General features: G+C 44.2%; 1 protein-coding gene across 2 annotated transcripts in view; it reads left to right on the top strand.

Moving 5' to 3' along the window:
* LOC144672753 (integrin alpha-7-like) overlaps nt 1-16493 on the top strand; it is a 192867-nt gene that overhangs the window by 107220 nt on the left and 69154 nt on the right. Inside the window, exons 3-5 of one of the 2 annotated variants that reach the window (XM_078534718.1) lie at nt 1448-1527; nt 4508-4763; nt 9640-9759. In XM_078534718.1, coding sequence (XP_078390844.1) covers nt 1448-1527; nt 4508-4763; nt 9640-9759 — 456 coding nt within the window. Of the gene's footprint in view, nt 1-1447; nt 1528-4507; nt 4764-8793; nt 8926-9639; nt 9760-16493 lie in introns of both variants that reach the window. The other variant, XM_078534717.1, reaches the window with a different exon arrangement.

Raw genomic sequence — 16493 nt, 5'->3', positions numbered from 1 at the left:
ATGAATAAAAAAAAAAGGTGAGCTCAATCTTAACATTAGAGCTCAGCTGTTCAGGAGGGAAATCATGTAGTCAAAGAATAGTGGGAAGCTAGAATTCTCTCCCCAAAATGTATGTGGATAATTGGAGATTTCAAGACTGAGATTAATAGATTTTTATTAGGTAAAGGTAAAAATAAAACAGGTAAATGAAGTTGGAGTGCAGATGAGGAAAAGACCTCTTATTTCCCAGTTTTTACTGGTGTTCCATTTTAAGATATACAAGACCAGTTCGGACCAGTATTCTTATTTCCCAGTTTTACTGGTGTATCATTTTAAGATATACAAGACCAGTTCAGACCAGTATTCTTATTTCCCAGTTTTACTGGTGTTCCATTTTAAAGTATACAAGACCAGTGCAGACCAGTATTCTTATTTCCCAGTTTTACTGATGTTCCATTTTAAGATATACAAGACCAGTTCAGACCAGTATTCTTATTTCCCAGTTTTACTGGTGTTCCATTTTAAGATATACAAGACCAGTTCAGACCAGTATTCTTATTTCCCAGTTTTTACTGGTGTTCCATTTTAAGGTATACAAGACCAGTTCGGACCAGTATTCTTATTTCCCAGTTTTTACTGGTGTTCCATTTTAAGGTATACAAGACCAGTTCGGACCAGTATTCTAATTTCCCAGTTTTTCCTTTTGGGAGCCATGATTTAATTGACTGGCAGAACAGGTTTGAGGGAATGAGTGGCCTACAACAACTCTGGCCTCTTGAACATCCCTGATTTCCATCACTCCACTAGTGGCGGCCATGCTTCTAGCTGCCAAGGCCCTTAGTTCTGAAATTCCCTCCCTAAACTGCTCCGCCTCTGTGTCTCCTCTTTAAGACGCACTTTAAAATCTGCCTCTTTGGCCAAGCTTTTGATCATCTACCCAAATGTCCCCTTAAGTGTCTCAGTGTCGAATTTTGTTTGATAATGCTCCTGTGAAGCACCTTGGGACGTGTTACAATATTAATCGTGCTATATAAGTGCAAATTGCCGTTGCTTGAAGATGGACTTGATTTTGTTTCAGAGGGAGTTTTTCTGTGTATGCTGTGTTGCATTACTGTTTTTTGGGGTTTTATAATGGGTGAACGGGGATCTGTCATGATGATGGCATCACTTGTATGTGAAATGTAATTGGGCAGAATTCTTTGTAACTGGCCCGAAAGGTTTTGTGTAATAGGATTGGTCAATAATGAAAGGAAATAACCAATTAAGAAGAAGAGAAAGGCAGACTTAAATACTTAGTCAATGAAGGGGAAGATGGAAAGTGAAGATTTCAACAGGCACATGTAGGGAGTGCACTCGATGCACATGACGAACACGAGACCTTGGAAGCCATGTTGGCCAATTAGTTGGTGTGACCAGATTATTAAGAGTGCTATGCCTGACTCATTGTACATTCTTCTGTCTTTTCCAGTGGATCTGAGGCGGGAGAGTAAAGAAAACCAATGGCTAGGGGTGACGGTCAAAAGCCAAGGGATTGGAGGGAAAGTTGTGGTGAGTCGATTAAGGCAAGGGTTTGGAAAGATTATATAAAAATAACAACCTGTTTGTTGGAGGATGCAGTAATGTTGAACTATATTTTTACATAGCTGTGAACTAGTTACAGATCATATTAATCGAATTACCGAATTCAAAATCAATTTAATCCTTAAAGGGATTATTTAGGAGTGACGTTAGAAATGATGATACAGCACTGGTTACAGAATTTCACAGATATATATAGAAAGGGGGAAAAGTAAACACACTATAAAGTAATAAGGACAAAAAGGTAAAACTTTGTATAGCCACTCTATTGCACATACTGCTATTTTAACAGTGCTGCTTTTTGCTGTCACTTAAGATTTACCTCCGTTATGAGGGAGTTGTTCAATTTTGAAAGTTACCGTGAGGAGTTTAGGCAGAAACTTAATTGACAGGGAAGTCTCTCCAGTCATCGAGTGACAGCAATTGGAATCCGCAGAGTCTGAGGAAACGAGTGGCAAAAAAATACCAGTCAAAATTTCCATTCCTGATCGCCCTCCAGTGGCTTCTTTTGGAACACTCATGTATGTGGAAGATTGCCCCACGGTTGAACAGTCTGTTGACAATCACTGCCCAGTTGCACATGCGAAGTGTGAATGCTTGGGTGAGGAAATGGAGAGCCTGCCAGCAACTGTGGAACAGTATCCCAACATTTATCGACATCTTGAGAAGACATAGAGAACAACGAAGAATGTCGAAAGGAGGCGAGGGTTTGTTTTTCAACAAAAAAATTGTTTGACTCTTGGAGTCAATTTTAAAAATCAAACAATATAAGTTATTGAGTCTAGGGAGCCGAATAGCACATGAGAGTGGAAATGATCTGTTAGCAGAGACACTTCATGGATAACCCATGTCTCTCCCTATATTAATTTAATTCTCTCTGTGTCAGGCTCTCCCCTCCCCACTCCTTACCTCCACTGCCCCCCTCCCCCCATTTCCCGGCCAGCTTCCCAAACAATGTCATCAGCACCCACCGCTTAAACAAAAGGGGAAAGGAATTAAAATCAACAGATATTAAAATTAATCATTCTCTTTTTAAAGTGTTTGAACTTGAAAAGACACCTTGATCATGAGCTCCTCTCTGTAAAGAAAAACGAAATGGGGGAAATGTCATCTTGAAAACACAGGCAACAGTTGTGGCAATCTATCCACAATCAGCATTAAGTTTATCCCGTGACTGGATGGTTGTGGGCTCAAATCCCAGGCCAGCCTGTTATTTAAATTTGCTTGTCTCTGTATAGTTGGGATCCAGTTTTACCCATATTCAGCTGGGCACAGTTAACTGGCAAACTGACCTTGCTACAAAGTCACCTCTTACTGGTTGCCTACACAGCACCGTTAACTGCAATTGGCTGTAGTTGAAACCATCTCACACTTTGGGAACATGGAGGTTGCACTGGAAGAGGCCATTCACGTATAAAAATAAGACTGGGGATGGCAGTAGATGTTGAATGGGACTGGACAGTGTGATGACAAAAGAACCAGAGGTGATGTGAGGAAAAACTTTCTCACCCAGCAAGCGGTTAGGATCTGGAATGCACTGCCTGAGAGTGTGGTGGAGGCAGATTCAATCATGGCTTTCAAAAGGGAATTGGATCATTATCTAAAGAGAGAAAATTTGCAGGGTTATGGGGAAAAGGCTGGGGGAGAAGGAGTTGCTTTTACAGCGAGTTAGCACAGACACGACAGGCCAAATGTGCTGTAACCATTCTCTGATTCTATTTTATTCCTGTAGGGAACATTTTAAACCATCCCAAATTAGTCGGAAGATATCTTGTTGCTTTACTGGCGGCAAAGATTCCATGTGGTGTATTGGGCATGTAGCTCAGTTTCCATTGGCAAGCAAACCAGTGCTAAACAGGATTAATCAGCTGCCCCACTCAAGCAGGGTGGCTGTTGTTCAGAAGGGACAGGAGAAGATGCCCTTCTGACGTTGCAGTTAAGGTTCATTGTCAGGGCAAAGTTGAGTTCCTGACTTTGATATTGGACCCCAGCAGCAGAAAAATATTCCTCCACACAGACGTCCCTCACCTTGACGAACCCAATTCCCCGTTGCCCCCACCATTTAAAAGCAAACATGGTTCAAAAATGATTTCTCTTTGTCTTCCCAAACCTTCTCTTCTACATGCATTGATTCCTCACTGGGTTACAGTTCCATAGACATTGGCCACCCCTCATGAGTGGTCATTCTTCATGTGTGTGGGCCTTGATGGTAAGTGTTAGCAAGCTGTTTGAACTGCAGGGGGCAGCACAGGTAAGCCCAATACTGTCCTCACCTGCCCGACAACCACGCAAGCAACAGGAGCCACTGGCTGGTGAACAGCCCTTGGCCAGGTCTCCCTAACCCATGGACACTGAGGCCAACTGAACATCACCTTCTCTCCTCTTCCTGTCACCCCCATCTGAGATTAACTAACCCAGCACAGACTGCGGAACAAACCTTCGACCTTCCTGCATCAAGTGGAGAAACTTGCTGAGGCATGACCGGGAGCTTTTCAGATGGTCTTTCTAAAAGGTATGACGATTATAAGCATCAGGAAAGATGGAGCAGGCTAGGGCTCTTCCCTCGAAGAAAATGAAGACCGAAGGGTGACCTGATAGAGGTCTTTAACATTATGAAGGGTTTCGACAGGGTAGACACACACATGTTTCCAGTTCTGGGGTGAGACCAGAGCTAGGGGCCGTCAATATTAGATAGTCACGAATAAATCCAAGAGGAGAATTCAGGGGAAACTTCTTTACCCAGAGTATGGAACTGGTTGCCACACTTCTTTTCAGGGAAAGCTAGACAAACACATGCGGGTGAAAGGAATCAAAGGGTATGTCGATCGGGTGAGATGAAGTGGGGTGGGAGGAGGCTTAAGGGGAGCATAAACACTGGCAAGGAGTAGAGGGGCTGAATGGCCTGTTTCTGTGCTGTAAATACTATACAAATGTCCTGTTTTGGTTGTAGACTTGCGCTCATCGCTATGAGGTGAGGCAACGTGTGAATCAGCCAGCGGAAACCCGAGACATGATTGGGCGCTGCTATGTGCTGAGCCAGGACTTAACTATCAGAGACGAGCTGGACGGTGGCGATTGGAAGTTCTGTGAAGGTCGCACGCAGGGTCACCAGCGCTTTGGGTACTGTCAACAGGGAATCGCGGCGGGCTTCACACCGGATGATCATTACATTCTGTTTGGCACCCCGGGGACATACAACTGGAAAGGTCAGTTATTTCCAATTTTGTGTAGGTCTGAAAAAAATAACTGGCATCTTTGCTGTGACAACCTAGATAAAAACATCATTAACTGTCAACACCTTATCCTGATGATTCATCACAAGACAGCTTTGTGTCCATTGAGCTATATATAATTTGAATCCCGGTTACTCTTCCGTCCACCTCACTCCTGTGCTGCCTCTTTTCAGTCCTGAGGTTTGGAGGTCAGTGTTCCACCACTGCTATTGTCTGACTGCTTGGCTTGAGGCAGCCTTGCACTGGTGTGAGTAGAGTCCTCACCACTGGCACTGCCCGCGCTGATCCCGGGCAACTGTGAACATTGGGCGAGTGGTGCAAGCCCCTTCTCCTCACCGTTGGCGCTGATTACGAAGGTGCCAACCGTGCGGAGTGCTACTTTGGGTCATTGAGCAATTTAAACAATGACAGAAGGTGCAGCAAGTCACCCGCACTCATCGCAGTGGTTACACGGTGTGAGCAGCTGATGGAGACTTTAGCCAGCCCCGACTGACTGTTAGCAATCACTGGGAGGCAGTTGTCATACCGTCCACTGCATACAACAGGCAAAAAGCATGAGAACACCTGTGGACTGTGTTCCCCTATCCCTGGCCTGTCCATGTAGTTGCCTGCTCAAGGTGGCAATTTTGAGGGACAGATGGTTTTTTAAAAAATCTATTCATTGGATGTGACCATCACTGGCTAGGCCCATTTAGAAGGCATTTAAAGAGTCAACCTCATTGCTGTGGATCTGGAGTCACATGGGGGCCAGAACAAGTAAGGACAGCTGATTTCCTTCTCTAAAGGGCATTAGTGAACCAGATATAACAATTGGCAATGGTTTCATGGTCATCAACAGACTCTTAATTCCAGATTTTTATTGAATTCAAACTTGACCATCTGCCATGGTGGGATTTGAACCCAGGTCCCTAAAGAATTACCCTGGGTCTCTGGAATACCAGTCCAGTGACAACACCACCACACCACTGTCTTCCCCTATGTCAGTTAGCTTAACTTCATCATTAAACAAGCTGCCACTCCTACTATTCTTCCATGATAACTAGACTCCATGGAAACACAAAGCTGTCAGAGTTCCAATGGACCAAATTGTTTCGTTTTGCTACAGAATTCCTGCAGGTCAGGTGAAAAGCGGTGCAGTGAATTAGCACAGTACCCTTTCACCCTTGGGATCTTGGTGTGAATCCAACTCAAAGTGATGGCGGGCACAGCCTGCTCTCTCACAGGGTCCAATGCAAAACAGGTTTTGATCCCAGTGCCCGTGACCCCAACTGGCAGCTCGGGCACCTTAATCAGAGGACTGTGGCATTGGAAATGTCAGGGCGAGACTGGTACAGATGGCGATGCTTTTTATGAGCTTGGTGTTGAAGGCACAGGGTTAGGCAGTGTAGAGGGAGCTTTACTTTGCATCCAGTCTGGAAGTGTTCCCATTCCTCAGGGCTGAAACCTTCACCATCGCTAATACGTTCACTGACAAAAAAACAGTGGACCAGGTCAGTCCCTGTCAACAGCTGATGATGAAGATTATGAGTTCAGATTCACGATTGAAGAGTGACACAAATGCAAGGTGGAATTTTACAGCTCCATTGTGGCGGGGGCAGGGCTGTAAAATGTGGCGAGCCATTCAAAAGTCGATTGTCCGGCAGGACCTGAAAATCCCACCAGCAGGAAGGGCTGCAAAATTCCGCTCTTAGGCTTATTTTAAATGGATTAGTTGTGAGTGACATTATAAATTACAACTGTGTGACTGTCACTCTGGAAGTGCCCTCAAAGTTGGCATTAAGATGAAGGAGATCTTCAAGATTATGAAGAGTTATGCAAAGGTAAATCACGATAGTGCATTTTCACTGTTAAGCAAGACAATCATCATGGGGCATAAATTGAAAGGCGAGAATAGAGGATAGGTTGGAATCTGGAGCTCTCCGCCATAAATGTTTGTCTCTAGGTTCACAAGAATGATTCCGGGGATGAGGAATTTCAGTTACATAGGTTGGAGAAGTTAGGACTGTTTTCCTTGGAGAAGAGAAGGCTGAAAGGTTTGATAGAGGTGTTCAAAATCATGAGGGGTCTGGGCAGAGTAGATCGGGAGAAACTGTTCCCACTCATGAAAGGATCGAGAACGAGAGGGCACAGATTTAAAATAATTGGCAAAAGAATCAATAGCGACATGAGGAGAAACTTTTACACGCAGTGAGTGGGTAAGGTTTGGAATGCACTGCCTGAGAGTGTGGTGGAGGCAGATTTAATCGGAGTATTGCAAAGGGAATTAGACTGTTATCTGAAAAGGAAGAAGGTGCAGGGTTAGGGGGAGAAGGTGGGAGAAAGGCACTCGGTGAGTTGCTCATTCAGAGAGTCAGTGCAGACATGATGGGCCGAATGACGACCTTCTGCACTGTAATAGTTCTGTGAACTTCCTTGGGAGGCCCCCTGATGGCATGGATTCTAACTGTTTATTCCCAAAGCTTTCAGGTTCATTCCTCAGTCACAGAGAGAAGGGCTGGTTATATCATGCATTTGAATAGGGACAATTCTTCATGTTGTACAGTGGATCCATTTTGTTTGAAACTAACGTTTTACCATTTTTGTTATTGAAGCAAAATTTTAAGTATGAAGCGTGATTTGTTTTTAAAAACATCCACTTACACTTGTGGTGTAGGTCTCAAAGAATCTACAATTAGTCTTAATATATGAAGGCTTCAAGCTTCCAGGGTCCCACCAAATATTGATGCAATGTGGAGATTCCATTAAAAGCTATTGACATACATCTAGGGAATCTCTTGCCCTCACTTCCCAAAGTTATCAGCTGCCCAATTGTAAACAGGGCTCTGCCATTGCAGAGAGCAGAAAATGTGTTTGATTGCTAGAAGAAGATAATAGCAGTGGTAGAGCCGCTAGTGGGGAGGGGGACATCACAGTAATATCACAGAATCTTTACAGTGCAGAAGGAGGCCATTGGGCCCATCGAGTCTGCATTGGCTCTCTGAAAGAGCATCCCACCTAGTCCTGCTCCCCTGCCTTATCCCCGTAACCTTGCACATTCTCTCTTTTCAGGTAGCAATCCAATTCCCTTTTGAATACCTCGATCGAACCTGTCTCCACCACCCTCTTAGGACGTTTGTTCCAGACTCCTGATTCCAACCACCCTCTGGGTCAAAAAATTTTTCCTCACATCACATTTACTCCTTTTGAATCTGTGCCCTTTAGTTCTTGATGCCCTCTTGAGTGGAGACAGTTTCTCAATATTTACTCTGTCCATACCCCTCAGGATCTTGAATACCTCTATCAAGTCTCCTCTCAGCCTTCTTTTCTCCAAGGAAAACAGTCCCAACCTCTCCAATCTATCCTCATAGCTACTGTTCTTCATCCCAGGAATCATTCTTGTGAATCTCCTCTGTATTCTCTCCAATGCCTTCACACCCTTCCTCAAGTATAGCACCCAGAACTGGACACAGTACTCCAGATGACCTTCCTCCCCAATCATTTTGAGGTCGGGCAACACAACTCTGGAGGACGCCCTTCATTTTGTCCCCAGGAAACCTCCTGTCACTCATCTTCGAGATCCAGGCTGAGCCTCAAGTCTTGGCCAGTTCAGCCTTTGGGTAAGTTGCCATTCCCCCGCTCTCTCTCGCTTGGTCCGCTTCCTCGATCCCCTTCCTGTTAAATTGGGCAAACTTTGAGTTCAACCCCACCCCCTAGCCAGTCCCAAGCCTAGTTTCAGCACCGACTCATTGGTCAACAAGTACAGGAAAATTTGGAACTCCTGATGACGTTGGTGGATTGCCTACGGCCTAACCAGAGTCCAGAAGCCTAGTTTGAAAACCCACGGATTAGGTGGCGAGAACTTGGTTGACCCTACAACCCTGAGGCAGCGGCCCTCCTCATAACCCAAGCCCCGATCTGTGCTGCGTGCTATTGCTAATGTGCAGTGTTGCGGATTAATCCAGGGGGTAAGCTTTGTTTTCTGTGTTCGTTTTTTTTTGTTTCACTTAACTCTCAATATTTTTAGGTAATGTTCGGACAGAACAGTTGAGTCATTCTTTGGTCTTCTTGGGCATCTATGACGACGGTCCATATGAAGCGGGTGATGAAAGAAAGCAGGAAGCTGAGCTGGTCCCTGTACCTGCCAATAGTTACTTAGGTAGGATACCTAATCAGTGCAGACAGAGAGAGGTGACTGGAAGTTTTCCAAAGTGGCTAAGAGTTCCATTTAGGTTAAACAGCATCATAATTTACACCCCCCCACCGGCCCAGATTCATTGCTAAAATGAAACCTATCTTTGGTTTCCCAACAACCATTTTTGATTTGTTTCCCTCTTCAATGTGCTTCACTAATTTTGCCGTGCTTCACAGGAGCAGGTAGAGTCTGGATGCCACGTGTGGTGGGTTCACAATCGCACCAGGCTACTCATTTGCAGACACAAGGCCTGCATTTGCATCGGTTTGCATGTCCCCACCCCCAGCACCGATAGTTCCGGTAACGGCCATTGCCCTACTGGATGATGCGCCGTTGCTACCCAGGCTCGGCACAGTGCTCACCATGGCAACTCCACAGCAGAGCTTTCTTCTGGAGCATGTTGCCTCCTTTGGCGACGCTGCTTCACGACTTCCTGGGTCCAGGAATTGCATTGGAAATAATACGCGGGGCCACCTTGAGTTACTTATTCTGAAACGCACAGCGTTTTTTTTCCCCCTCTGACTTATATTTGAAAGTCATTGACGCTATTGTTTAACCTTAGGGGAACTGTCAGCTGCTCATTCAGTCACCTACCTCTGTCGTGCATTATCTTTTTGATTCTAACTCGTCTTCTTCTTTTCCCCCTTCTTCCCCTCCCCATCCATCTTGAATGCACAGGTTTAATATTTCTGACAACTACCAGTAGCTCAGACCCTGATCAGTTGGTTTACAAGACACCGGACCCTGCTGAGAAACCAGCGAGAAGTCCTCACGACGTAGCCCAACATAGTTACTTAGGTTTGTAACTGCGCATGTGGCAGGGAAAGTGTGCAGCCATTCCCTCTTGTGTCTATATCTGTGTCCAAACATTCTGTGAGGGCAAAACAAAAAAAGAAAACAAAATCAAATCCTCATGTTGTTGTGTTTCATTTACGAGCCTCCATATTTCTGCACACTTTGAAGGTCACATGAATGTCACTGCTTCCTGTTGGTCAGGCTCCTTGGTAACACAATAACCATTGGGCCGATCCAAGCCCAAGATGGCCGCTTTCAGTCAGAAGTGACATTGTCTACCACAACGGTTCTCTGTCACAGAAAGAGGGTATTTTAATTTTGGTTTTTAGTGAGATGGAGTACAAAGTGGATCAAGAGGTGACAGTAGAACAATATTTTGGAATAGCAATCATATCCAAGTGTCCCAAGGTCTTAAAAAAAGGTTGTTCTGATTCCTGCTATCCAGTGTTTCTCGGCAACATGGGAAAACAGTGAGTCACTCATCTCTAAATCAGGCCCATTTTAGTCTAATTGAACAAAGTCGAATTTGTTCACATGACTTATTTAGGAAGTAAATATGAATAGGTGCAGCTCAGGCCAACTTTATCTAGTGTTAACAAGCTTGAAAATGGGAAGACTTTGAAGTTCCAACTTCCTTGACAAGTGACGGAAGGTTATCAGGGAAGCCCTCAACCCTGAACTTGCATGTCTGTGAGGAAGCTGACTTGTTAAGAGCAACATTATTGATGTTCAAGGGACCATATGGAAGCAGTGATGTTATGTGTGAGTTGTGTGTACAGCCCACAACACTGTAACAGACTGCCGAATTGACTTCAAGCAAGCTATTATGATCCGAGCTCTGGTGATACCAAAGGAATGTTTGTGCATTAGTTGGAAGTCTGCCCAGTCAAAAACAGCTTCACTCAATTCCGGTAGTCCATTACACAGTTGGCTGTCAGAGAGTATGGCTGCCTGCCATTGTGCCTGCAAGGAGTGCTTCCGGTTATCCTGCATGCAATGACACCAGAATGTTTTAGTTAACACGCGTGTGCCAGGGTTCAGTGACTGCTGTCAGTACCGAATCCTGGTGTCCTTCACATGGCAAGGATGGGCGTACAAAATGTTGTTTGAGCATTTCAAGCTTGGTCTCTTGAAATATATCCCTGATATTGGGAAATGTTTTTGAAACATTACCAAGTAGAAGTCACAGGTAGAGCTTCCAACATGGTTGTGTCTCACATAAGAGGGATTTGGGGAGTCCTTGTATGTGAGTCACTGAAAGTTAACATGAAGGTACAGCAAGCAATTGGGAAAGCAAATGGCATATTGGCATACCATGGCGAGGTTGAAGGAAGGAAGTCTTGCTACATACGTACAGAGTTTTGAGACCACACCCAAGGAACGAAACACTGGTCTTCGAGGGAGTACAACAAGGATTCAGTCGATTGATTCCTGGGATGAGAGGGTTGTTCAATGAAGAGAGATTGAGGAGAATGAGCCTATGCTCTCTGGAGTTTAGAAGAATGAGAGGGGATTTCATTGAAACATATAAAATTCTTCGAGGGTTCTTGACAGGTTAGATGCTGTGCAGTTGCTTCCCCTAGCAGGAGAGTCTAGAACTAGGGGGCATAATCTAAAGATAAAGGGTTGGCCATTTCAGACAGAGAAATTCTTCACTCGGAGAGTTGTGAATCTTTGGAATTCTCTATCACAGAGGGTTATATGCTCAGTCATTGAGTATGTTCACGACTGAGATCAATAGATTTTTGGACACGAAAAGGAATCAAGGGGTATGGGGATAGGGTAGGAGAGTGGAGTTGAGGTCAAAGTTCCCCATCCTGACTTGGAACTATATCACCGTTCCTTCACTATCGCTGGGTCAAAGTCCTGGAACTCCCTCCCCAACAGCACTGTGGGTGTACCTACATCACATGGACCTCAGCAGTTCAAGAAAGCCACCTTCTGAATGGCAATTAGGGATGGGCAACAAATATTGGCCTAGCCAGTGACACCCACACTTCATGAATGAGTAAAGAAAAAAGATCAAAGCTCAGCCATGATCGTACTGAATGGTGGAGTAGGCTGAAAGGCCTACTCCTGCTCCTAATTCTTATGTTCTTATGTTTCTTATAAAGGATTAAGGGTCATCTTCGGAAATTTTCAGCTGCAAATTTGAGGTAGTGAGGCTGGAAGAACTTCCTTTGTTCCTCTGTTGCCTGAATAAGGTTCACTATGTATAATTTTCATTCCATAAAGCTATCTTGGAATCCAATGCTGACCCACAAATTTATGATTTCAGTTTCATAACTTGTCATGATGAGATTTCAGCTTATTGGCCAACAAACTGGACCTCGTTGCTCCCATTCTGTAGATGTAAATCGGGTGCAAAGAGGGCCAACTTCACTAGCAAGGTTGCCCCAGAGATGCCTGAAAGGTGTTCGAGGGCTGTTTTTCAGTCACCCGAGCAGCAACAGGCATAAGGCTCCATCTATATGCAAATGAAGGGATAATGTTTTAGGACCCTCCTGGGAAATTGGGCGGCCACCAAAAAAGGAATGTATTTTTTTAAAAAGTGTTTTATTTCTCTCAGATCATTCATAATGAGGCCTGAGGCCTAATTGTGGGCCAGTCTCGGACCTCTTGGTTCAGGCATGTGTTGCAGGTGCATCACCACCTTCGACTCTGAAACTAGGTGCCAACAAATTTCTACACCAGGAATTCTGGATTGCTAGTCCAGCACCATATCACTACACTAGAATACCCCTTAAGTGTGTGTGGGCTAAATTTTTCATGCAATTTATTTGTAGTTTATAAAGGGACTCTTGAGGATGGCATAGGAATGGGATGTGGTAGGTAACTAATGGGGCTAAAGGCCAATAAGTCCCCTGGACCTGATGGGTTGTATCCTAGGATATTAAAGGAAGTAGCTACAGAGATAGTGGATACACTGGTAGTAATCTTCCAAGAATCCTTAGATTCCGGAAAAGTCCCAGAGGATTGAAAACCTGCCTATGTAACACCCTTATTCAAAAAGGGAGGGAGACAAAAAACAGGTAACTATAGGCCAGTTAGCTTAACATCCGTCATTGGGAAAATGTTAGAGTCTATTATAAAGGATGTAATAGCAGAGCATTTAGAAATGCATAATATAATCAAGCAGAGTCAGCATGGTTTCATGAAGGGGAAATCATGCCTGACAGATTTATTAGAATTCTTTGGGGAGGTAACAAGCAGGATAGATAAAGGGGAACCAGTAGATGTAATATAATTGGATTTCCAAAAGGCGTTCAATAAGGTACCGCACATAAGGCTACTTAATAAGATAAGAGCCCATGGTGTTGGGGGTAGTATATTAGTCTGGATAGAGGATTGGCAAACTAATAGAAGACAGAGAGTTGGGATAAAGGGGGTATTTTTCAGGATGGCAAACTGTAACTAGTGGAGTGCCACAGGGATCAGTGCTGGGGCCACAATTATTTACAATATATATTAATGACTTGGATGAGGAAAGTGAATGTACTATCGCCAAGTTTGCGGATGACACAAAAATAGGTGGGAAGACAAGTGGTGAGGATGACACAAAGAGTCTACAAAGGGATATAGACAGGTTAAGTGGGCAAAAACTTGGCAGATGGAATATAATGTGCGAAAATGTGAGGCTATGCACTTTGGCAGGAAGAATAGAGGAGCTGAATATTATTTAAATGGAGAAAGACTGCAGAAAGCTGCAGCACAGAGAGATTTGGGGGTCCTCGTGTATGAATCACAAAAAGCTAGCATACAAATTCAACAGGTAATAGGGACGGCAAATGGAATGTTGGCCTTTATTTCAAAGGGAATGGAATATAAAAACAGGGAAATCTTGCTAAAACTATACAAGGCACTAGTTAGAACACATCTAGAATACTGTGAATAGTTTTGGTGCCCTTATCTAAGGAAAGATATACTGGCATTGGAGGCAGCCCAGAGAAGGTTCACTAGGTTGATCCCTAGGTATGGAGAGATTTTCTTATGAGGAGAGGTTGACTTGGTTGAGCCTGTGCTCACTGGAGTTTAGAAGGATGAGAAGCGACCTTATTGAAACATATAAGATTCTTAGGGGGCTTGACAGGGTAGACACAGAGGTTGTTTCCTCTTGTGGGAGAGTCTAGGACCAGAGGGCATAACCTCAGAGTAAGGGGTCGCCCATTTAAGACAGAGATGAGGAGGAATTTCTTCTCTCAGAGAGTAGTGAATCTCTGGAATTCTTTACTGCAGAGGGCTGTAGAGGCTGGATCGTTAAGTATATTCAAGGCTGAGATAGTCAGGTTTTTAACCAGTAAGGGAATCAAGGGTTATGGGGAAAAGGCAGGAAAGTGGAGTTGAGGATTATCAGATCAGCCATGATCTCATTGAATGATGGAGCAGACTTGATGGGCCGAATGGCCTACTTCTGCTCCTACGTCTTATGATCTATGGTAAAGACACTGGTCTTTCACCTCAGACCTAAGTTTGAATCCAGTGTAGACAGATGGGATTAAAATCTTCACACGGATGGCTGATTTGAAGAATAGAAGTGCCCAATTGGTACAATAGGGCCTCTTTTGATGTTGGAGTCAAGGTACAGTGTTGGACAAAGTAGTGAGAGCTGTGCTGTTTAACCTGAGCTATACCTCATCTGGAAGCACTTGATGGTGGATGCAAAGGTGGAAAACATTTGACACTTCTGTCAAATATCTCTCACTTTGAAGAATAAAAAAATTATCACACAGCAAAATAAGAGAGGCAGTTGTGTCTGTTTCTCAAATATCCAGGATTCTACTCAAGAGACCAATCTTTTCAAGTCTAAATTGGCAATAATCACAAACGTACACTTTGCCCATGTGGATTTTTCATAATCTCCTTGTATTTTGTTCACTGACTTTGGCATGCTAGTGCGTGCATGTTGCATGTTTCTGCTGGCTTATTGTGTTGCCTAGACACTTGTCATGTCATTCCCAGTCTTTGTTTCCACTCTTCTTCCATCTCCTCAAACCAGTTGCATCGATCGACTCCTATGCCTGGTACACACCCCTTTGTTGGGGTGTGGAGTAACTGTGGGACACAGTCCAGAAGCAGAGATGAAATTCCAAACAGGATGGTGTCGGGTTTGATCCCCCTGCCCGTGATGCATTAGTTGACCATTGAGGCCAGGAGGCGATGATAGTGGCGACTTGATTGGCCTCAGGGGCCTTATGCCCTCTAGAGAGGGAAACTGGAATTGGCTAGAGAGCTCTTCATGCTCATTGTCTAGTGGCTGTAACCAGATTCCCCACATGGGCAGATGGTCTGCTAATGCTCCCTGACTGAGCTCTCACATGACGGCCACTTGGGAGAGGTAATGTAGGGCAGCCATCATCTATGGAACCATACTGCAACATTACCTCTTCAAGAGAGAAAGGGAGAAAAGCAGAAAAACAAAACAGCTTGTCTCAATGGGGACCCTGCTTTAACCAGGTCATGAGATCCAGGAAACCAATTAATCCCACTTCCTATTTGGTGCAGTCATTGCTTTCAAGTTTAATGCTCTTAGAAGAGCTCGTTTGTAAAGCAAAGGGTTAGACTGATCAGAATGAATCTCGTCCTGTCATTGGCCAATACAGTTCCATCACCATATTGTACGACTAATATCGCCATCAATACACGCCAGTATTTTGACCAGTTAATCCCTACCCATTTGCATTGCTGCCTGATATCAAAGAGCAAAATAGTCCATTCTCCAACCACTGCCAGCTTGCTTGAATGGGCCAATAATTGTCATAACAGCAAAACAAAAATCATCTGCTTCAGGCAATTAATGACCAGTCGTTGGGGATCTTTATTGCGCAACCCTTCCACCATCCTGGAGAGGCCCTGCCACCCATGATGTTTCATCCTATCCAGCACATCCTTTCACACCTCTTATAGCTTCTGCCAAACCAACCATTTTGTGTTTCGCATGGGTTGGGCAATCGGAGGGTTAGCATATCTGCACATGAGCAGTGAGTGCTTTTGACTTCATATTTAACACAGCACCAGCATCGTGAACAACATTTTGCACTTGCGTAACCATGACAAATCTTTCGATGGGGGAAGGAAAAGAAAACAATGCTTTTAAGAAACAAATTAATCTCGTACTTGCTAATGTTTCATTCAAATAAAGTTGAATTATCCCATTTGCTTCATCAGTTTGAGAGGAGTTACGTGGTTAAATTTCCAAGGAGTAATGATTGTGGTTGACAAATTGGTGTTTGAGCCTTAAGGAACGATACAGTGCTTGTGGGAGCTCCTGATGAGTTTCAGGTCAAGGTTCCTGAATGTAGGAAAATGAGAGGGTTGAGCGCTTCTGCAATTTATATTAATGCAATGTACTTCCTTCTTTTCCTCATTTCTGGGGACAGGCCCTCGCATTAGCATGGCTGAGAGCAGGAACTCACCATGTTGTGAACGGAAGGCTTGAAGTTCTACCACCCCAAGACCCAGCAACCTGGCACTCCAGTGCCAGTGTGATTTCTCAAAGATCTTAAATGGCAAGAGGTGTTCCACCATATTCTCAGCACTGCTTAGAACTGCTCCTTATTAGCAGAAAGGCTCTGTCCTACCAAACTAAACAGATGAATACAATGAGCCAAGTCTGTTCTTCAAAATATTGTACTAGAAAAGGCCAGAACTCCCATTTAAGAAACTTTTGCAGAACAAACTTGCAGCCATCTATCAGTTTACATCCGAAGTAGCTTATTGTAAATTGGTCCTGTTCATGC

This window comes from Cetorhinus maximus, chromosome X (assembly GCF_964194155.1).
Source record: "Cetorhinus maximus chromosome X, sCetMax3.hap1.1, whole genome shotgun sequence".
Classification (NCBI taxonomy): Eukaryota; Metazoa; Chordata; class Chondrichthyes; order Lamniformes; family Cetorhinidae; genus Cetorhinus; species Cetorhinus maximus.
Note: the sequence above shows the minus strand (reverse complement) of the source record. Positions and strands in the feature narration are given on the sequence as shown.